Genomic DNA, 23,684 nt, shown 5'->3' with positions numbered 1-23,684 from the left:
ATGGGCCGGCCCTGTACATGGCTACAGTTCGTATTTAAAAGATATCCCTACGTTTTGTTGTGCACTGATGATGCTTTGACTAAAGAACATGACCCTTTGTCTCAGAAAGCCTTGCACCAAATGACACCGAGAACTGGAAGAGAGTTTAGAAGACAATGTCAAAATAGTTCCTTCAGCAGCAATGGTACCAGGATCGTGCCCTTTGTGGGCTCCACGGGACACCCCCACGCTCCACATCTCTGTGTTCATCACCGTAACTAATCAAACAGAACTGTGGTCTTGGGTTTACTGGGGGGTCTCGAGTCGTCCCCAGCCAGCTGCAGACTTGAATTTTGCCAGGTAGCAGTTCTTGATTGGGGGGAAACCCACAAAGCACCACCCAAGTCAGCTTAAAGTAATGGACCCCAACAAAAGAAACCCAGCAGCTTAGGGGGCTCTTATGGACCCATTACCTAAGATGAATCACTTGCCATCTGTTTTGTCTCCTAATTATAAATGCAAAACGAGAGTTATTCTCTTGTAGTAATGAGTGAATGAAAAGAATAGTAATGGAAGGAGGTGGAGGTCAATGCCTGTGAAACAAGAAACGCAGTCCCTGTGATGAGTTCTTTTTGAAGGCCTTCCATGGTCAACCCAGACCTGGTGGATTGTGTTCTCACGTCTGTAGATGCCAGGGTTCATAGATAGGGAATAGGCTCCAAGTTACCAGAGGATGAAAGACCTTAAAGATGAAAGAGGATGGAGGAAGTGATTTCGATGCACATGCTCTATCCCAAAAACACATGGATGGGAATGTATTTATTCCACTTATCCTGCCTTTCTCCCACCCTGGAACTCCAGGTAACATCTTGTAACTCATCCAGGCTCTGATCAGACTTTGACCTGCTTAACTTCAGCAAAGTAGCTGCGTCATGTGCCCTCAGACCTTGCTCTGGGAATGCAGCAACTGTCTATTTTGAGCACATCCACCATACTTCAGAATGTATATCCATCTTCTCTCCTAGCCCCCCCCCCAGTCCTTTTTGATTGGATAAGTAATTGCCTTGCAGTCATCAACCTGGGTTGAGTATATGTGGATTGACTTAAAAGGCAGGCTGGAGCTTATTCAGGAGCACAGATACTTCCCTGGTCAGGAGGAGAGTGCAGTCCTCCTCCCTAATGTGTGGTTGGTGGGGGGAGGGGGGGTGGCAGCCTCTTCAGATGTGCAATAACCTTCTTCCCTGATCCTAAGCTGGTCATCAACCATTCCATTGCAGCTAAAGACTAATGGGTGCCTCCATTAAAAATGCCACAGCCTCTTTCAGTCTTGGTGATAAGGAAGGTGAAATTTTTGTTCCTAAGGCTGGGTGGCCCAAGCAATGGGTCTGGCAATCCTGGGTATCAAACTGTATTCCAGAGCTTGTGCCTGACCCTTTTTCATGCACTTGTCCTGTTCCCCATTTCTTCTAAGGGAGCAGAGGGATCCCTACGTGCCCAGAGGTGGCACTAAGAGCATGCCCTTCCCCCCCCCCCGCCCAAGAAAGGCAAGGAGCATGAAATTCAATGTGCACTCAAGGACATGCTCAGGCCTAATCCTTCACCATTTTAAGGGCTAGAAACTTGCTGCTTACAGTGAGTGCTGGGACTGTGTTTACACACTGTGTCCTCTAGCAAATTCTGTTTTCATCGTGCAATTTGTAGAATGGGCATAGCCTTGAAAGGAGTCAAGGTCTCTGCATCCCCTGGACTGCGGCTCAACCTTCAACTGGGGCACTTCCTCTTTAAAAAGGAGTGCGATTCTGCCCTCCCTTCACCTTTTTCAGTATCTCCCCCTTCCTGAGAGGGGAATGCTACCAGGGAACCAAGCAGCTTCCCAGGGGGTCAAGGTCTTGAGTTATGGGGGGGGGGGGGCGGAGAGGCTGGGCTGTCTGTGCCTCCCATTTGCTGCCTCTGTGGAGCCTGAAACTGTTAAACTAATTAAAGATTTTCTGCGCCAGGATTAATCCTTTGCAGGGTGGTTATTGTGAGCCCAGGTAGTCGATTAGTTCACCAGGCGAGGATATTGGATTTCTGAAAGGCAAGTCAGCACTCTTTGGGGGCTGTTATCTTTCCAAGGCTCCAGGGGTCAGGAGGTAGCAAGGAGAGGTGACTGCAATCTCTCCCTCCCTCGCACACACAGCGCACTCACACCTCCTGTTGTCTGCTTTGCGCAGCTCTTGCCTGTATCCATCCTGTCTGTGGTTGCCCTGGTCTCTCCCCTTTAAATCTTGCCTCCCTCCCTCTGCTTCTTCCCCTTCCCAGGCATCCTTCACTCTCTGCCCCTCACTTGTTATCCAAGCATCTTTCCTCTCTCTCTTGTGTGGTCTCCGCTTGTGTTTTGTAACTAAGGGGAAAAAAGTACCCCTGGCTAACACTCCAGGAATGGTGAGGTCCAGGGTTCCTAATGTGAAACATGTGGAGTCTGACTGCGGCTAAGCAGAGGAGGTGAGAGTGAACACAGTGCAGAAGGAGCATTTGTCTGTTGCTTTCCCCCCTTCCCCTCCCACTCGCCACTGTGGCTCTCTCCCACCCTCTTCTCTGGGGCCAAGTCCATGAATACTTGGCACAACTGGAGGCCGGCAGTTGGAAAATGGAGGGCTTGGGCCCTTGCTGTCCCACACCGAGGAGATTTTGGTCCATCACAGACTGGGCATATGCCGCATGGCAGCCCTTCGTTCCAGCTCCTCCCTGTGAACAAGCAAAACATGTGGGGGCTTCAAGGAAGGATCAGTCTGGTCTTACAATTTCACACACAAGTGACCAGTCCCAGGGCCAAGAGAATGAGTCACTGCCTATTTTGGGGGCTTGGCTCTGTCCACACTGCCTCTGACTTTCCAAAAGTCCTTTCCCCGAGTGAAAGTGGCCAGGTTAATGCTGTATTTATGCTCGTGGAACTAGGGGCAGGAGTGGGCTGTTTGCTTCATCTGTTCTCCTGCCTAGGTGTTAAGCAGAAAGAAAGAAAATGCACCCCCCCCCCCAAAAAAAAAGACATTTAAAAGCTCACTCAGGCTGTATTGTATGAGGCTAACTTTGGTGCAAAAATATTGAAAGGCACAGAGAAAGGAAGAGAAATTATGTTTGGGGGGCTTGTTGGCCACACTGTTCACAAGTTGTGGGGCTGCTTCTGTGTTGTAAACACACACACACACACACACCCCCGGTTGCCTGACTATGAAGCAAGTGGGGCAGCAGATTTTTGGCACCCTTAATGATCTCAAGGAAGCACCCTCAAAGAGAAGAAGGCACCACACTCTTCCCTAGCTATTGAAAGACTTGCTCTTTGTCAAAATGAACGGACCGCTGAGTCAGGAATTTTGACCCAACACATGATGCCCAGTGGTGGTTTCTTGTGGACCGTCATTCAGAGTTAGGCACCCAGACCATGAGGCAAACCTGCAGTAACCAATCTGAGGCAACTTGGAGTCTACATTTTGTGTGTGTGTGTGTGTGTGTGTGAGTGAGTGTGTGAGTGAGTGTGTGAGAGGGGGAGAGGGGGAGGGAAGAACGAGCGTTAATATCTGCTTAAAATAAAAAATACATTGAAATTTAAATTTCAAATATTTTGCTTGTATTATGTTAACCAAACATAAATGAAAAGTTGAAATGCTGAGACCCCAAGTGGGCTGGGCAAGCCCTTTAAAACAAATAGGTGCATCATCATGGGCCTTCTGGGTCCACCCTGAATTCCAGCCCTTATGTGACCCAAGTGAATTTGTGTGTGAGGAGAGGGAGATTTGACTTGAATTTTCCTCCTGGGAAAAATAAGGTGCCTTGGGCCAGCCCTGTGAACCCTATTAGACTGAGCTTCTGGGGTGTCCTCTCCCCCCCCCCCGACCCCCTTGTGAGGCCTGCACTGAAGGGATTTCAAGCCTCAGCACCAGACAGGCTGATTAGGAATGCAAGAATGGGGGGGGGCTTGGACTTGGCAGCCAACTCAGAGACATTGGCTAACGAAGCTCTCCCTTCCTCCTTGCTGCATTTCCCACCAGGTGCAGGGGTCAGCAGCCCCCTGTTGCCTGCCTCCCATCCTCTGCGCACACCTCCCCCCACAAGTTGCAGCAGAACTCATGATGCCTTGTGGGTCTGGGGAGGGAGAGAGCTTCCTTCTCCCCTGCCTGTGCTCACCAGCTGCTGCAGGCTGCCTTTCAGCATCTATGGCTTCAGCAAATCAAGCAGGCAGAGGCACTTGCTTGTGGAGCAAGCAGAGGCTTGTTGCAATATAATAGGGCCTGGGCAAGGAGGAAGCTGGGTGAACCAGAGAATGAGGGGCTGTTAGAACAATGAGTGCAAAGGAGGCTTTCTATGGGGTGAGTATGTGAGAGAGGAAGGCAATCACATGGTTGGGGTGGGGACGTGGCTCAGGGGATGAGCACCTACTTCTCACGCAGAAAGTTCCAGATTCAGTCCCTGAGTTGCCAAGTAGGACTGAGAATGACCCCCGTCTGAAACACCGTAGAGCTGCTGTCAGTGGACTTGGGCGGACCAAACGTCTGACTCGCTGGGAGGCAACTTCATACCTTTGTAGCAGTCCTGAGTGCATGTTATGGTATGAATGTCCACACATGCCTGCCTTTCTTCCAAGCAGGCCCCTTTGAGGGAGCAGGGGAATGATTCCTGTGGGGCACACGGGTGTGTTGGGCTCTGTGTCTATGTGTGTGTGGACTCTGGTCATGTGTGTGTGTTACAGAGTGCCTAGCATGAATTTAAGCCTCTGCCTTGATTCTGCTGGCTTTTCCCCTTGGTGTAAATGGGCACTGAGTGTCCTGAAGCCAACAGGAGACCCGGTGGGCTTGGTCTGCTTCCCTTGCTGCTTCCTTGCTGCCCTTCATCCCGTAGAAAGGAAGGCTCCCGGGGACTGAGCTGTTTTTTCAGTCTTTCCACGTTCCACTTGAATTAAAAGGGAAGTGGGGGGAAGGGGAATTGGGGGGGGGGAACCCACAGGCTGGAATGAAAAGCCTTCTGTGAGTTGCCTGCTCCTCTGTCTGTCTCTTCCAGCTCCAGGCAACTCCGCAGACATGGACGAGACTAGACCGGTCTTTCTTGTGCCTGCTTCCTTGTTCCACACTGCCTTTCCGTGTAATTCTACACCCTCCCAGCCTGCAACAGCAGCTCCACGTTGGTGCTGGGAGGAACTGTGCGCCTGCATTTTCCTGCCAGCTTAGAGATTGCGGGGAGAGGGGGTGGGGGTGGGATGTGGGCTCCATCACTGACAAGTCCAAATTCTCCTTGTGCGCCTCGTTGATAAGTTGCCACACTAATCTGGGTTTGTGGCGCAGACTGACTCAAGTGCCATTTGAGAGGGAGTTATGGAGATGGAAAGGCACAGGGCCATGCCATAGAATCAGGGCCATGCAAACAGCAAGGTGGGATGTGTGAATACACACAGGAGTAAAGGGGCGATCAAGGCAATGAATCCGCAGAAGGCTGCGGTGTAAGGGATACAATTCAATGCCAACAAGTGCGGGTTGAGGCAGGAGGGAAGAGGATGAGAAGCAACACACAATTTTTAGAGAGGAGACAATGGAACATGGTCACTGCTTTCACAGTCGCACCAACCTAGGCACAGACATCAGAGCATAACAACTGCTCCGATCGATTCCTCCAAAGCCTTGTCTACTCCAGCAATTTTTTTCCGAACAGCAAAGAACGAAAGTGATGGCCGTCCCCGTTTGTCTCCAGCATCTGTTGTTCAGAAGTGTGCTACAGGAATTGGGTGGCAGGGCTCCCTGGCCAGCATTCTGTCAGCTGTAGACAGTGTCAGTCCACGGCTCCATCGCACAATGAAAATACATTTAGGCAGGTCTCAGAAAAGGCTTTCAACCCTTCAGGGCTCCCTTTGGCCATCGTTAAGCCCTTAGTAGAATCCATCCACTTGACTATATGGGCAGTGCCCCATTCCTTCACCCACCACCAGCATGGCTCCATGAATGCTGCTGTTTCAGTTTGGAGAGCATAGGCACCCCTTTTTGCAGCTGCTTAAATAAGCTGAAAGCCAGTTTTCTCTTTTGTCTCTTGACCAAATCTTTCCAGTGCACCAATAACATCCACAGCTGGTTCAGCTGGGAGCAAAATGCCTGAAAAGGCTTCAAAAAATAATTTTTTTTTTCTTATAGGAGACATCCCAAAAAACAAAGCAAAACAAAATCCAAAGGGCATAATCTGGCCAGAATTCCACATACTTTAAGTCTCCACATTTAAACATACAGTTCAGTGCCCCATAAAAATCCACTGGGCTTAGAAGCACTTAACTTTTGGCTGGGTGGTACCCCTAGGATTTGCATTGGAGCCCACTGCTCGGTTTTGAGCCTGGGAAGGTGTGGGGTCTGTTCCTGCTTCAGCCAGAGCTGGCTGGGTGGCCTTGGCATGTCAGGACAGATGTCTACATGGCAGCTGTTCATACTCCTGGTTTGGCACGGCAGGATGCGTTTGGGAATGTTGGACATAGCTCTGACACCCCCGCGCCGAGCACGAGGAGGTCGGCTCTGCAGGCTGCAGTGTCTCTGCTAGCCCCAGGCTTGTCCCTCTTGACCTTGAATAGATGAAGGGGCCTTCTGTCAAGCTGACCACTGGTTCTTCTCCCTCGGGATTGCCTGTATGGCAGCAGCAGCATTCTGGGATTTTCAGCAGGGAGTCTTTCCCAGTCCTGCCAGATGCCAGAGATGGAACCCGGAACCTTCCACATGCCCAAGTACGTGCTGTACCACTAAACAACAGTTCCTCCCTAGAGGGCTGGTGCGGGTTGAGGCTCCCACAAACTGGTGTGTTTGAGACACACTGCATAAGCCACAGCCAGTCTCCCAAAATAAACCATTGTAGACGTGGCCTGAGTTGCTGGGTTTAGTCCTGAGCTCTCCATCTGTAAAATGGGACTTGGTTGGGTCTGCCTTAAGGATGGGCAGCCCCTGCGTTCCTGAAGGCTGCGGTCACATGCATGTTTTGCCACACCTGCTAATCCCCTTTGTGGATGGCCGGGCTCCCAGTCCTTAGCATTCCTATGATCCTTCAATGCAGGGTTGGTGCTAGCTTTCGGGAGGGGGGGTCCCTTGGGCACAAGCCCTAAGGGGCCTCACTTTCCCTGCATGCACCACAGTTTCCTTGTCTGCCCAGAAACTGGACAGGAGATGGAGAGCGTTCTCTGCCATGCTGATGGTGCTGCAGTGAAGATGCAAAGAACTCCCAGCTGCTGCTGCCCAGAAACTGGGCCAGCGGATGGAGAAGAGTCATCCATGCTGCAGCTGCAGCATGAAGGACCATTCCAGCCACTGCTTCCCCCATTCATCATCTAGCAAGCATCCCTGTGGCTTACCAGGGGATGGGCTTGCCCTTCCTGGGCACTGTTTTAAGATTCCCAGGTGCTCTGCCTCTGAGGCTGCACTGGGGCAGAACAGACAGGAATTGTAAAATGGGGGCTGGAAAGGAGAACAGCCATTGCTGCTGCTGCTTCTCCAACTCTCCATCACTCATTGAGCACTGTGGCAGGGGAAGCAGCACCTGACCTATTGCTGAAGATCGCTGGGCACAGATGGAGCCTCTTCAGGGATATGGGCCTTTGGTACATTCCTGGCCAGGGCCTTGCCTGGGATGCCACTCCTGGTTCAGTGTACGATTGCTCCAATAAGGGAGCATTAAGAGAGTCAGTGGCGTAGCTAGAAGAGCTGCAAAGCACTAAGTTTTGCAGGGAGCCTCACCACAACATGCAAACAGCCCCCCTTCCCCTTTGGAGCCATTCTGGGTGGTGAGAGCAAAACAGAGGCATTCACCTTGACTGCCCATGCGCTCCATCCTGCATTCGCCTCCATTTTGTTCCCACTGCCCAGAATGGGGAGGGGGAAGGGCCGCTTGCATGCCATGGCGAGGCCTCCTGCCAAACTTAGTGCTTTGCATCCCCCTAGCTATGCCACTGAAGAGAGTTGGGATTTTCTGTCCAGGAAGACATCCTAGTTATAATGGTTGAAATTAAACTTGCTCTGCTTGCTTTGAGCCAAACTGCTATTGTTTCTGAAAACTTGCTCCGTCCTCTGTCAGCCCACAGGAAACACAGATGACCAAATTTTTCTTTGGAATACTACCTGGCAGAGGCCTTTTGAGACCATATTTGCCCAACGAAAACGACCTGTAATGAGCAATCACCCTCCATGTATTTTGATGACTCGCATATTCCTTTGAGGCGCACACCAAGAGATCCTGTCTGAGTTCTATACAAAATTACATTTTGAGTTCTGCATAGTAATCGCGTTTTTGCTCCTTGAGGAAATGCAATTTTACCCCTCCTCTGACCATGGGAATCTGTTCGGTATTGCTCAGCAGGAAGCAGCAAGGTTTGTGAGGTCATCAGCATCTCCCAAGCTTGGGCTGCTTTTTAATGTCTTTGCCTGGAAGTGAAAGAGGGAAAAGAACGGGAACAGGTGGGTTCAGGCAAGGCCAGTCCAAAACCTTTTGGTGTCTGAAGTTCAGGGTGACCTGATCCAATGGAGGACAGAGTGCCTCTACCTTTAGCCATTGTATAGCAAAGGGAATTTGGGCAGGTACAGCTTTTTAAACTCCTCCATGTTGAGTTGTAGCTACCCGATTTCCTCTTCTATACAATGGTTAAAAGTATAGGCACCCTTTCCTCCACTGGATGTGGTCACCCTGCTGACCTAAAGAGAGTGTAATTCTTTAAATGAGATGGAGGTACCCCCACATCTCTAAGCCTTCCAACGCCTCTGGCCACATGGTATTAGGATGTTGTCCCTGGATTAAATAGGATGGTGTAGTGGTTCTGGTGTTGGAACTTATATCCAGGTTCAAATCCCTGCTCAGCAGTGAAGCTTCCTGGGTGACCTTGGGCCAATCACTCTCTCTCAGCCTAACCTACCTCACAGGATTGTTGTGAAGACTAAAGGAGGGAAGGAACTGTGTGCACCACTCTGAGCTCCTTGAAGGAAGGGTGGTATAAAAATGTGAAAAATAATACGAAATAAGTGGGCAAGCTCCTGAAAGTCAGATTACACAGGCCTACAAAACTGAGGGTCAGAAAAGTTTTTCTCAAACTTGATGGTGGTTTGATATGATTTGGGCGCCGATTCCAAAAATGGCAGCCGTTTTGCCCTATCACGTCTAGTTTTGGAGACGTGGCACAGCCTCGTTAGTGAATGGTTCAAGCAGCTTCCTCATGAGGAAGCCTACACCATGGCTAGACGTGATAGGGCAAAACGGATGCCATGTTTGGAATCAGCACCCCAAATACACCCAGGAATTGGTGTAACGTTTAAGGAAGCAAAATGTGTGTTCGCCTGTGTTATTGGTTGTCTTCTGATGGAGCAGGGCCACCAAGTGAATTGCACCCTAACCTCAGTTGGGTTACCCAAATAGCAACCAACTTTCTTTCTTTCTTTCTTTCTTTCTTTCTTTCTTTCTTTCTTTCTTTCTTTCTTTCTTTCTTTCTTTCTTTCTTTCTTTCTTTCTTTCTTTCTTTCTTTCTTTCTTAAATATGCAGGTAGAAAAGATAATTTGGCAGGTGCGTCGTTTCTCTCCCCCACATCCATTTCACATACTACATATTATGTTAGGATCCCTCCTGCTTTCCTGTCAGAGGAATGGGTTTTATGACAAAAGTATTGAAAAATTAGCCCCTGGAAAAAAGCTGAAAGACGGCTGGTCTCAATTGCAGCGGGTCACTGATTAGAGAATTTGATTTTGTTTTAGGGTTAGCAGTTAGGGTTAGCAGTTTAGGGTTAGGTTAGCAGTAACCCCTGCTAACTGGTTAAGAGGCACTTTTTCAAGTGGGTGCTCCTCTTTTATTTAGCAGGGGGAGAGTAACTGGCCCACCTCACCCCAGCAGTGTCTTTTCTAGTGGCTGTCGCCTGGTGTTGCATCTTTTTAGATTGTGAGCCCTTTTGGGGCAGGGAGCCATTAGATATTTGATTTTCTCTGTAAACCGCTTTGTGAACTTTTTGTTGAAAAGTGGTATATAAATACTGTTGCTGTTGTTGTTGTTGTTGTTTTCCTGTTTAGATTTTATTGCGTGTTTCAGTAGTTGCAATAGCAATGAAGAATGGACAACTCCCCTATTTTCTCACCCAACCGACCCACCCCCCCTTCCTCCTACTTTCCATGAATGTAGTTTAAGCAATCAATTTACAAGGCGATAGATAGATCTATACATATGTACCAAAACACACACAACACACACACATGAGTTATTTTTGTAGCTCATCACAGTCAGGTGCTTATTCTGAAGGAGAGATGGTCCCAAAATCAACACCCAGTACTGTGGCAGTTACCAAAACATTATTGCAGCTCTATAAAGATCATGGTGAAGTAAGTTTCTGCCTACAAAAAAACTTTTTTTATAACAATGTCACAAAGCTCTCTCTGTTTTTCCAATAAGGCAGTGTTTCTCAAACTGTGGGTGGGTCGCAAACCAATTTCAGGTGGGTCGTCATTCCTTTCAATATTTTATTTTTAATAGATTAGACACTTGATGCTACTATGGTATGTGACTACATTTGAAGAAATGTTACAGATTTGTACTTTTAACAGGCCACTCTGTATAGGCTTTTAACAATGATAGTCAATGGGACTTACTCCTGGGTAAGTGTGAGTAGGATTGCAGCCTAGGATTGTTACAAATTGTCCTACTTGATGTGAGGAGCTCCAGAAGGATCTCTCCAGACTGGCAGAATGGGCAGCAAAATGGCAGATGCGCTTCAATGTCAGTAAGTGTAAAGTCATGCACATTGGGGCAAAAAATCAAAACTTTAGATATAGGCTGATGGGTTCTGAGCTGTCTGTGACAGATCAGGAGAGAGATCTTGGGGTGGTGGTGGACAGGTCGATGAAAGTGTCGACCCAATGTGCGGCGGCAGTGAAGAAGGCCAATTCTATGCTTGGGATCATTAGGAAGGGTATTGAGAACAAAACGGCTAATATTATAATGCCGTTGTACAAATCGATGGTAAGGCCACACCTGGAGTATTGTGTCCACTTCTGGTCGCCGCATCTCAAAAAAGACATAGTGGAAATGGAAAAGGTGCAAAAGAGAGCGACTAAGATGATTATGGGGCTGGGGCACCTTCCTTATGAGGAAAGGCTACGGCGTTTGGGCCTCTTCAGCCTAGAAAAGAGACGCTTGAGGGGGGACATGATTGAGACATACAAAATTATGCAGGGGATGGACAGAGTGGATAGGGAGATGCTCTTTACACTCTCACATAATACCAGAACCAGGGGACATCCACTAAAATTGAGTGTTGGGCGGGTTAGGACAGACAAAAGAAAATATTTCTTTACTCAGCGCGTGGTCAGTCTGTGGAACTCCTTGCCACAGGATGTGGTGCTGGCGTCTAGCCTAGACGCCTTTAAAAGGGGATTGGACGAGTTTCTGGAGGAAAAATCCATTATGGGGTACAAGCCATGATGTGTATGCGCAACCTCCTGATTTTAGGAATGGGTTAAGTCAGAATGCCAGATGTAGGGGAGAGCACCAGGACGAGGTCTCTTGTTATCTGGTGTGCTCCCTGGGGCATTTGGTGGGCCGCTGTGAGATACAGGAAGCTGGACTAGATGGGCCTATGGCCTGATCCAGTGGGGCTGTTCTTATGTTCTTATGTTCTTATCACTTCCAGTCATGACATCACTTCCGGTGGGTCCTGACAGATTCTCATTCTAAAAAGTGGGTCGCAGTGCCAAAAGTTTGAGAACCACTGCATAAGGTAGTCAGTCTCACTATCCTTGATTGTGGGTGAGAGGCTGTACCTTTGTATAGCAAATTTAGCCCCAGCAAACAGTAAGGTTCGTTGAAACATGCCTGTTCAGATATAGCCCAAGGTAGCATCTTCAAAAGCCTCTGATAGATGTCTTACCTGAATGTGGGATCATTCCGCTCTTTTAGTTGGCCAAGATTTCACCGCACCTTGATTAATGTTTTGTAGGGTTGTCTGATGGTTGGAAAAAAAATAATGATTTGGGGGTCTGCACATAGGCTGCTTGCCATCCGTTCCCAGTCTACCTTGCAGAAGGGTTGTGAACCTGAGTGAGACGAAGCTTGTGCCCTGTTGCTAAGTAGACCTGCATGCAAAACAGCATGAGTCCAAGTACACAAGCAAGAAGCATAGGTGCATACCATAAACGTTTAGTCATTAAGGCATGGATAACGTGCGCACCAAGCATGGGCTCAAATACATGCCCTCTCTTTTGCACACACAGAGTCTGAGACAGCAGGAGGACTGTAGCTAATAGAGTTTGGCTGATCCCCCTGCAGGGCTATGATGAGATGGACAAAAATGGAAGAGAAAGAGGGGAGGGGAGACAGACAAGGAAGGAAAGGCCAAGACAGCCTGAGCTGCAGACGAGAGGCAACTGATGAATGACAGCCAGTCCTGGCATTCAAAGGGACGCATGGACATTCTGTTTATCAGGGCTGCAGAGACATCTGACCCCCTGTGTAATTCCTCGGGGGAGGGGGTGGCATTCCGTTCTTCTGGAGCCAAGCACCTCTGTGTGCACCTGTCTAGTCTGAAGTCAAGGCAGTGTGTGGCGTGGAGCCGGGGCCACCACCAGCCCTCAGACAAAGGTGCAAGTTCCTCACCTGTTGGGTCACATCCCTGTCACAAGTTAGTCCCAGTGGCCAGGAAGTCGGGGGACGCATACCGACAGTTGCAAGCGTAGATGCTCATGAGTTCATGCATTGCTCTCCCGACCCATGAATTTGTGTTCTGTAAAGTCCCCAAGAGCCTGTGTCTGTTTGTGGTCAAAGGACACCAGGACAAAGTGCAACTTGGCAAAAAATGTTGTCTTAGTACTGCCAAGCACAGGCTCTCCCCAACTTACTCCAACCTCGACTGATGCAATTTTGTTTTTACATGAAGTTTGGGCTGTGCAACAGAGCTGCCTGGGTTCACCACTCTATAAAGCTGGCCACTTGCTCTGCTCTATAAGCTGCTATCATGCCCAGTGTACCCCACATTTCATTGCCCCAAATTTTCTTTTTCATTGCCAGAGCCTACACGGAGGAAGGGGTGCAATCGCTGTGCTCCCAAGGGCTGGAATGCAACAATCACACACCTTTATACACCCCTCTTTAAACAAAATTGGATACATGGGGTACACTGGGAAGGACCCCAGTTTACTGAGCTAAGCACAGCCCAGTTCTGGTGTACGGAAAATGCAACTTACATAAGGATGTCCGGAATGGAAGCCTTACATAAGTTTGGGAGTGCCCGTATGGACATAGATCCGACCCCCCCCCCCCCGGCTGCGCACCTCTTTTTCAGAGAAAGGGGATGGCAGTAGCTTATTGGAGGGGGGTAAATATGGTTGCAGGAAGGGTGGAATGCTGCTGCCCCCCCTTCCCCATGCCAGCCTGCACTCTCGCCTCCCCTGTGCAAAAGCCAGAAGCCCAGGCCCTCAACTTCTTTGAGAATGCCAGTGCCTGCTTTTGAGTCTGTCCTCGTCTCCTCTGCCTTCTGCCTGTCCTGTCTCTGCCTCACATGCCTGGGTCTGTGTGCTTCCATTTAACAGATGGCAGCTCCATCGCCTGCCAGCCCGTTGGACTGGAAAACGGAGCCAACCCGCCAGCTGAATGGTTCCCGCGCACCCAGAGCTCGGGGCTGCGGCAGCCCAACAGCGAGGTGGACGGCAGCGAGAGGAACTTCAAAGTGAACCTTCACTGCAAACATGCACGGCCCAGGTAGGAGGCTGCAAGCCAGGGGATGAGCCCAGGTTAAATATACACTCTGTGTGTGTGTGTGTGTGTGTGTGTGTGTGTGTGTGTGTGTGTGTGAGAGAGAGAGAGAGAGAGAGAGAGAGAGAGAGAGTGTTTTGTGGCATGTGAATGTATCTCTCTAAATGTAATGTTTCTAAAACATTGAAGTGGAAATGAATGCAGTCCTGCGTAGAGCAGGGACGTTGCAATAATAAGAACATAAGAACAGCCCCACTGGATCAGGCCATAGGCCCATCTAGTCCAGCTTCCTGTATTTCACATCAGCCCACCAAATGCCCCAGGAAGTACACCAGATAACAAGAGACCTCATCCTGGTGCCCTCCCTTGCATCTGGCATTCTGACATAACCCATTTCTAAAATCAGGAGGTTGCGCATACACATCATGGCTTATACCCCGTAGTGGATTTTTCCTCCAGAAACTTGTCCAATCCCCTTTTAAAGGCGTCCAGGCTAGACGCCAGCACCACATCCTGATGATGCCCTAAAACCTCTCCCACCCCTACTCCATTGCTGCCCAACCCCCCTTTGCTACCATTGTGGGGTGATGCTGCACATGTTACTCCAGTTGCAAGTTTCACATCTTGGGAAGCACTCCCTGCTCCGCTCCATGCCAACCTCAGTCCCTGTGCCAGTTTGCTTGGTTCGCCCGACCCTTGACCCAAAGCAGGTGAGGGAATCTTGAAAGTGGAAGAACTGGTGAGAAATAAGCGCATTTCCATTCCCCATGAATTTTAGAAATTTCTAGGTTTAGAATTTGAGGAAACTTCATACCAGAGTTGGACAAGTATTTCTTAAATGTCCCAACCAATCCCCCCATTTATGACAGCGGGACAGCATCCTGCTGTTGTAAAAGGCCCTGTGATGGCACATGAAGCACACCATTCTGACCCCATGTGATAGAGGTCACAGTGCATGCATGCCCTGACCCCAGCCCTGCCTTGTGGGAGACTTTGGGGCATTTTCTCTAATCAGTGGGGCAGCATGGTTTGTGCAAACTGCTGCCCCCTTTCTTGTGCTTATAAACCCTCGTACTTTTAAAGCCAGTTGGGTGATAAGAATATTCAGTGACAAGATGTGGCCAGGCAGGGTGCCATATTTTTTCAGACATATTTGGGCACCCTTAAGAGGCAGACGTGTGTGTGTGTGTGTGTGTGTGTGTGTGTGTGTGTGTGTGTGTGTGTGTGTGTGTGTGTTTTAAAGAAAGCTAGCAAAGATTCTGCCGCATTCTGTGGCTGATCATGCAGTTCTGCCCTTGCCTCCCCAGAGCTTTGGTTCTTTCCCCTTGTTGTCTTCAGCCCCGTTGGATAGAAAGGGGGATTGAGGAAGCTCACTCTAGAGAGCTCTTCCTTTCTCCAGTACACCCTCCCTGCTGCCTGGCAGGCTTCTGAGGATCCCTGCTGTGCTCTGGTGCTTTCCTGACCCACTCCACATCTGGCCAAGAGTTGCCTGGAAACAACACTGGAGGGAGGGAAGGGAGGAGTGTTCTCACAGAGACGGGATGGGGTGGAGGAAAAGCCAGGTCTGCAGCAGACATTAGATCCCTTCCTCCTCACCCCTGCTGGACAGTGTCAGGAAGCTTGGGGGCAGGAGGAGGGGGGAGAGTGGTCAGAGAAGCCAGAAACCTGAGACAAAGGCAAGCCTTATGGAAAGATCCCAAGGCAGGGAGGGGTGATGGTTCTGTGCAAATGGGGGGAGGGAAGCCAAGCGATGGAGGGGAGGGGAGCCCTTGGACCATGCACATGGCTCCTGTAGGTGCAGCACAGCTGGGCCTGCCAAAGAACTGAGGTCACTTCCTGCTTTCTGCAGCTTTCTGTGAGCCGAACAAGAGGGAGGGAGGGAGACTGTGCCGGCCAGAGCTGGTGAGGGAACGGTTTCAGTGCTAGGGCTCAGTGGAGGAGGGGGGCAGGGCTCGTTTTGAGGCAACTTGCAAAAGCTGATCAGAGCTGCTAATAGCGGCAAACACCTGTTCTGCAGGCAGCATCTCCAGGTAGCGCTGGGAAAGACCTGTCTAGAATCCGTCTGCGGCCAGTCAGGGTTGACAGTGCTGAGGGAGATGGACCAGTGCTTTGACTCAATAGGAAGCAACTTCATACGTTTAGTGGTGAGGAAGGTGCAGGTGTGGGAAGAGCCTGGGCCAGCTAACCCAAGCTAGGAGAACAAATCCTAACCTGGACTTCCCCACCTCCACATCTGATGAACTTTTGTGGGTCTTTTGTGTTGGTTCCACCTCAGCTCTCTACCTTGACGTTCCTTCAGGGTTGATTGACTCACATTGGAACTTAGAAGAATTAGCAACACCGCCCATAGATTAGTTTAGTTATGTTAATTATTTTTCTGCCAATGCACAGTGTTCCTCCTATAAATGCATCTTTCAAATTACCTATTGCCTGGCATTATGGCCCTACTGAGTTTTAAAATGATGAGCACAGTCTGGTCACAGCTGAAATCCCCTGTGCATTTTAAAGCCTCCAACTGGAGATGTTTAAGCAGGCACTTAAATGATTGCATTGAAATCAGTGAGACTTAAGTGTGCTAAACTGTGACCATGCTCAGTACACTCACATGCCCCTCAGCACACCTGAGGCCACGTATCTCCTTGCTGACTTTGGGAAGATGCACATGTGAGCTCACACAAATTATTCAGATGCATCCAAAGTGGTTAGGGTTCCATGGAAAGAAGTTGCGACTTTAAAAGCATAGAATGTTATCATTGCAAGGGATCTTGGAGGTCATCTAGTCCAACCCCCTGCTCAGTGCGACAAACTGCTACATTGTCCCTGACAGGTGGCTGTCCTGCCTCTGCTTGAAAACCACTAACGTGGAAGACCCCATTAGTGCGCAAGACAGACTGTTCCAGTGTCAGACAGCTCTTACAATTAGGAAATGCTTCTTCATGTCTAGCCTCAAGCTACTTCCCTGCCATTTTGACCCGTTGATTCTAGTCCTGCCCTCATGAGTCACAGAGAGCAAGTCCTCCCCTTCTTTAGTCAATTCACAAGTTGTTCTCATCTCTTTTTACTGGGCCCCCAAACTGGCTGAGCTTGGGGATCATGTGGGAACAGGCAACAAGCGCTGCTAGACAGTCTGCAAATTCTTGGGCCAAAAGTCAGCTGATTCTCTACTCCTGGGTGGACCCTGTAAAAACAGGCAGCAGCTGCTGCTCCCAGCTTCGCTGGTTCTTTTGGTGAAAGATGCCCCTCTCAGCTGAATTGCAACCTGAGAATCGAGCAGGTGAGCAGTCTCGCAGCAGGAGACAGGTTGTCATGGGGTGCTCACAGCCACCCCACACCTGTTTCACCAACCAACTCTTGCCTGCCCTGCTGCCTGTCCATATATTTATCTAAGTTATCTTTTAGGAAATAGAAATCAGAAAAAAACTGTAACTGAATGTTATCTGTTTCACTTGCTACCCCAATGAAATGCCACCGGATGGAGCTGAGCTTACCGTCCCCTCTGTTTATTATTTATTTTATTTATGCAGAATATTCACATCCACTTTTCTTGCGTGCTTGCAAGAAGGAAACCTCATCAGAGCATCATGAGCTGAAAGCAACAATAAGTTAAAAACTCAAATGATCACTGGAATAAATCAGCCTCCCAACTAGACTGGAACTAAAAAAATCATTCAGACTCACCAAACTCTTGTTGACATAAAAAGGTCTTGCAACCTTTCTGAAAGATCAGGAAGGAGGGAGGCTGTGCTGAGCTGGACCAGCCTGATCTCCAGGGAACGGTCCTCCCCTCCCCTCCTCACTGTGGCTCAGCCTCTTTCCAACACTGGGCCCAACACTGTTTCAAGGCAGCCTGCAAGCCTCTGGCGATTTCCCACCAGCCTGAAGCCTCAGGGCATGTCTGCACAAGGGATGCACTCATTCACAGTGGCAACTGCACTGATCCCCCATTAGCCCGCGTGGCAGGCTGGTGGGGATTGTGGGGTCAGTGAGGTCAGCACAGTCTGCACAGGGGAATGCACCCAATGTGCTTGCTTCTTTTTTGCAAGCTACTGCTCCTCTGTATGTGATGTTAGGGCAAGTGCCCCTCCCAGACAAATAGCTTGCCCTCTGCCCCTCTCCCTTGCATTGCTGGACCTCTGTGGTTACTTGAAGGAAAGGCAATTTTCCATGTACGCAGAGTTATTTTCTTTATTATCCTCAATTCTATTATTATTCTCTAGTAAAAAAAATTGAAATAGTCAAAACAGGCTGCAATCCTAAGTATGTTTCTTTGGACTTAGTGCAGGACCTAGTGCAGGAGGCCAGCGTTTCACCCCTATGATGGGCCTCATCCCATGCAGTGGGTGGGGCAGTGCCCCGGGCAGTGGGGGTGGTGACGCACCATTGCCCTGCCCCACTGGTTTTTTGGCTATAACTTTTGATTGAATAGAGATATTTCAATGTGGTTTCATTGCATTCTCCATGAAATTGCACATCAAATTATATACAACATGATGAAGATTTTAAACATTTTGGCCAGTTGTGGTGTCATCCCCCCATGCGTGCAACCTGCCCAGTGCAACCTGCACCCCCCTAGCAACACCACTGCTCCCCATTGTACCTTGTCCCATCTGTAACTCACACTCCTCCAGTGTTGAACAAGGGGAAGGCAGGACATGCCCAACAGCTGCAGACAGCTCTGTCCAGATGCACATGGGTCAAATTCTAGACTTCAAGTGATAGAGCTTTTTCCAGACAGAAAAGCATCCCCATGTAATATTGCAGATGGCATAAACTCTCCCCTGATCCAGGCAGCTTGTAGACACATTCCAGAGGAAAGCCATATGTCTGTTACAAGAAAATTAAAAAACATAGCTTTGTGGCACTTTAAAGACTAACAGATTTATCAGGTGCATCTGATGGTGGACACTAGTTCACAAAAACTGAGTGCCAGTTTTCCTTTGGCATAAGTGTGCCTGGAAAGGATGCCTTTGAAGTGAGCTTTTGCTTGCAGTAAACCAGTGATGTTTCTCTTGTCCCAGGGGTGAACGATGACCAGGACATACAGCCCTCCTTGGAACATATGACAGGTTCAACCCGCCTCTAAGACTACCCTGCTTGTATTCTGTCTGACAATATTCCCTATACAAGAGGGTGCTGTAGAGTGCAGGGAGCAGATACTGCATTGACTGGGAAGTGTCAACACTATTAACATTCCAACACTTAAGAGCATAAGAAGAGCACTGCTGGATCAGGCCAAAGGCCCATCTAATCCAGCTTCCTGTATCTCACAGTGGCCCACCAGATGCCTCAGGTTGCACACATGACAAGAGAGCTGCATCCTGGTGCCCTTCCTAGCATTCCAAGCTGCATCATGGCTTGTAACCTATGATGAAGTTTTTCTCCATAAATTTGTCCAGTCCCCTTTTAAAGGCATCTAGGCCAGATGCCATCACCACATCACACCCTGTGGCAAGGAGTTCCACAGACTAATTACATGCTTGGTAAAGAAATTTTTTTTTGTCTGTCCTAACCACTAGCGTAGCTAGAGGGGGGGTGGCACACTAAGTCTTGCAGGAGCCTCCCTGCAGCTCCTCCCTCTCCCCTTGGGAGCCATTCGCCTCCGTTTTCCCTCCCCCTGCTCACATGGCTGCTAAGGAGAGGGGCCGCTTGCATGCTGCAGTGAGGCTAAACGGAGGCAAATGGCTCCCAAGGGGAGAAGGAAGAGGCGCTTGCACGCTGCAGGGAGGCTCCCTGCAAAACTTAGTGCACTGCCCCCCCCCCAGCTATGCCAGTGGTCCTAACTCTCCCAACATTCAATTTCAGTGGATGTCCCCTGGTTCTGGTGTTGTGTGAGAAGGAAAAGAACATCACTCTATCCAACCCTTGCATAATCCCCTGTATCCCCTACATAACTTACAAGATCTTGCAAGGTTTTGCTCTCTTATGGGGTGTGTGGGTGGGGTGGGTATGGGGTGGAAGGGTTTGTATACTGCCAGCTGCCTTGAGAAATGTAGGCAGGTTCTGTGGAGTTCTCCCCCCCCCCCACCACCACCACCAAATTATTGGGGCTTGGCAGGTTTTGTCCCATTGGAGTGACTGGCAGCCTTTCACTTGTATGGGAGAAAGTCAAGGCACGCATTTGGAGACACTGTTCTCAGTGTCCACCACCTCCCCACCACCACCCCTGAATCCAACCTGGCCTTATTTGCATCACCCCACTCTGGACTCTCTTGCTTGGTCACTCTCAGGTGTGTGATATGGTGGAACTGACAATATGCAGACAGAGGCCATGAATCTTTCTGGAACTCAAGTTCATGAACTCAGACGGGAAATGGCAGATTTATTTTCAACGTATGTACTGCGTTATGCTAGATCACATGGAAGGCCCATCACTCTGCCTTCAGCAGTGGCCAGCGAGATACCCTGAGGAAAAACACAAGCAAGTCATGCTGGGGGTGACCACCCCCTGCTAATTGTCCCCATTACCTGGTACCATGTTTCCCATGCTCAGCGTTTGTTGGTAGAGCAGTGTTCCGCAATTCCATTCACAGGGAGAATTTCTCCCCGTATTCAGTGTTTGCCTCTGAACACAGGAAGAGTGAATGCAAGGCTAAGTGGCACATCGGTGGTGAGGGCAGGGCTACTGCACGCACTCTGAGAAAGCCCTTGGACGTCCCTCCCCATGGGAGAGCGAATGCCTGTAGAGAGCGAATGTTATTTTGCATTTTGTGGTCCAGGTGCAAGCCCTTGACTGGTGTGCGGGAGTCACAGTGTTCAAGGTGCATGTGATGACAGGGTGTGCTTGCAAGGCTCCCCTTTTCCCAAAAGGGAAGGGGGCTTCCCTTGGGCAGCAGATCCCAAAAGGTACCTCTACAGCAGCAAGTGGGGGCTTTCTTTCATCTCGGAAACAGCAGCCTGTTTCCAGGGAAGAAGGGCTTTCCATGAAGCTTCAGGAAGGCAAAAGCAAGAGGCAGGTGGCCCAAGAGGTGGGAGAGATGTCGGTGGAGTCCAGGGCTGGGGTGTGGGCTGCAACTTGATGGAAGTCAGAGCACAAAAGGGGTGAGGGTTTCAGTTGGAGAGGAGAACCAACTTGCTCTTGGGGCTGAGAGAAGGTGGAAGGGAATGAAAAAGCCTTCACTGAAACCTGGCAAATCCCAGACAGGGTAAGGTTACCACTGCTGCTGGTGCTGTTTTGATTTTTGTTCCCAGAGCACCTGGATGGTTCAGCAATGTTTAAGTTGGAGACCCTATGAGGAGTGCAGACGGGGGACACAGGAACTTCTGGCACCCAGGACCTGGGGGCCTACTTAGTATGCTTCCCAGGTTCACCCTAGAGCAGCAATTTTCAATCTTTTTTGTCTCATGGCGCACTGACAATGTGCTAAAATTGTCAAGGCACACCCTCAGTTTTTTTCACTATTGACAAGACACATCATGCTGCTGACAGGGGGCTCACATCCCCTAATAAATTACCCCACCCCAAACTCCCATGGCACACTAATGTGTCCTGGCACACTGGTTGAAAATGGCTGCCTTCGAGAGCCCCTCCAGGCCCTTCAGCCTTGCATCCCTAGCTTGAAGGCTCTCCAGTGAGTCCTCCCTCCTGGAATGCCTGAGGTTTGGAGCTAGGAGCTGGAGTTTGTCAGGCAAGGCAGACCCGAAGGCTGTTCTTTTCACAGACTGGCCCGTAAAAATTTCATTCTGCCTGCCAAAGGCAGGTTTAATGCTTTACACCAGTCTTCCTGTCTGTCCCCAAAGGGGCTTGGAGACTGAGAGAGAGAGGCCAGCCCCAGGTAACTCTGCAAGCCAACTTCCCAACCACCTGGCAAGGACCCACTGCCTGGTCAAGCCCTTAAAAGCTCACCCCAAAAGTCATTTTCATGGTCCCTATTACATCTCATAGCCCAGGAGCTTCCCTTGTACATACAGAGCACTGTCATAACCATGATTATAGAATTATATCAAATTGTATAAGAGCATATAATAAGGGGCCATGTGTTCTTTATGTCCCCCTTCTTGCTGGCTATCCTCTAAGTCTTGTCCTGCTGTTGCTAACAGAGGACCATTTTGAGGACCCTCTAGGAGAAATCGCCTGTTTACTTATGGGGGTGGTGATGGTGGAACAGCTTTCTTGGCCAAGAGTCATTCTGTGACTGCAGAGGCCACATCCTCAGAGGGTCAGGGATCTGCCGTGGGCCCTTGGCAAATGCCCGACGGAGACAGCCTCTGAGTGCTGCCCACGCTCCTGTGGAAAGTCCCATGGGATTTTATTTTTCAAAACCCTTTTCCTCCTCTATTCAGTTTGTAACAAATAATATAATTGGTAGGGGGACAAGATAGAGCAGCTAAAATATATACCACTCGAGGTGTGATCTACAGTGCAAAAGCATAAATACCTGAACTCATTAAATGAGGCTCCTGGGGGCACGAGGCACAAAGTCCTCTCGGTCGCGATCCTGACCTGCCAGTCGGGGGTCTCCGGGCTGGGAACAGGCCTTGTTAAAAATAAAAACTGAAATATTCCTCATTTCACCGATTTGAAGCTTTTCAGAAAAAGGACCCCCTTTCAGGGGACACGGTTAAATCCTTTTCACAAGGAGCTGAGTTGCCTTTGAGCATGAGGTATGTGCAGGCAAAACATTATGTGAGCAATGGGGCTACTCTGGAAGGCAAGCTGCCATGATCTGTTTGAACCAACACCTTTTTTCTGGGGCTACAGGCAGGTGAAACTGGTCCTGCTCCTTTTCAGTCAAGACTGGCTGTGCACAGCACTGATTGGCTCGTGTCCGAATCTTCCACGTCTGCTCACTCTGCCAGCAGTTTCATAACTTTAAAAAATTATGAGTAGATTTTGAATTGCTTAAACATATGGAGAACAGTTTTCCCCAAAAAGGCACCCCTGAAGCTTGGGGCAAGGTACCAAATCAATGACAAAATCAACCAATCAGTGGCACACAGATCTGTGGATTTCACTGTGAAGAGAGGGCACCCCAGAGCTAGGCTTGCTTGGTGTGGTGAAGGATGCTCAGTGTGGTGAAGGATGTAGGTTCGTGCAGACCTCGCACTTTGGCCTAGTGCTCAGTGAAGTGGTAAACCTGTGTCTGGTCTGTATCATTTCGGGATGCAAGGGAGAAGGCCTCATGGGATGGAATGTTCTCCTTCCCCCCAAAAGAGACCAATTTCTACACATAGAAAATTAGCATAGAGGGAATGCTAGGCTAGAACTCTTTGACGTGTTGGAGATTTAAGTGCAGGGAATGTTTCTGTACTTAGTCATGTGGGGCCTCTCCAGCAGTCTGAAATGGTACAGCTCACACAGGTGGCCAGCACATTGAGAACTAAGCCTTATAGCAGCAGTCACCAAACTTGCGACTGCTGCATAGCGCAAAAATGGCTCCTGTATGGACCAGTACTTTCCATTCCGCCACACGGCTCACTAGAAGCCCTTCTGACCTCCATTGTGCGATGCTCTGGCAGTTGCTCCTGTAGCCTACGGTCCCTGCACGCTTTGTGCATGGATTTCCGGGCAGACGTGACTGCGGAGAGGGTCGCACAATGGAGGTCAAAGGGGCAGCGCAGCGGAACAGAAAGCGCTGCTCACAGTGGGGAGGGACGCAGCATTGCACCAGATCCAGCCTACAGGCCATTGTTTGGTGAATGCTGCCTTAGAGCAGTAGTGGGCAACCTGTAGTCATCAAGGAACTGTGTATGGCCCACATGCAGGGTTGCTAGTCACCCACTTGTATGACCCTACGTTATGGGGAATGAACATTCCCAGTTAGACTGTTGCAGCTCACTGAGACAGAGAAGGCCTGTTCACTAGCCTAGGTTGCCCGTCACTGCCGTTAGTGTATCCGCTTTTCCAGTGAATTGCCATGCTGGGCACACTGATGTCCAATTTTAACATATGTGCTTCATCTTTGCACCCAGCCTCACACACACTCAGTGTTTGCCCTTAACATAAACCAATTATCTAGATAGCCTGGATTTTTCCAGCTGGCCTAGGGTGGTCACAGCACTC

The 23,684-nt window shown here is 49.5% G+C and overlaps 1 protein-coding gene across 1 annotated transcript in view; it reads left to right on the top strand.

The window, feature by feature from the left end:
- Nucleotides 1–23,684, top strand: part of AHDC1 (AT-hook DNA binding motif containing 1) — a 201,859-nt gene that overhangs the window by 157,185 nt on the left and 20,990 nt on the right. Inside the window, exon 2 of the mRNA XM_066638861.1 lies at nt 13,522–13,690. Within this exon, the coding sequence (XP_066494958.1) occupies nt 13,522–13,690 (169 nt within the window). The remainder of the gene's footprint in view (nt 1–13,521; nt 13,691–23,684) is intronic.

Source organism: Tiliqua scincoides, chromosome 10 (assembly GCF_035046505.1).
Source record: "Tiliqua scincoides isolate rTilSci1 chromosome 10, rTilSci1.hap2, whole genome shotgun sequence".
NCBI lineage: Eukaryota > Metazoa > Chordata > Lepidosauria > Squamata > Scincidae > Tiliqua > Tiliqua scincoides.
The sequence above is the reverse complement of the archived record's forward strand: the minus strand, read 5'-3'. Positions and strand labels throughout refer to the sequence as shown.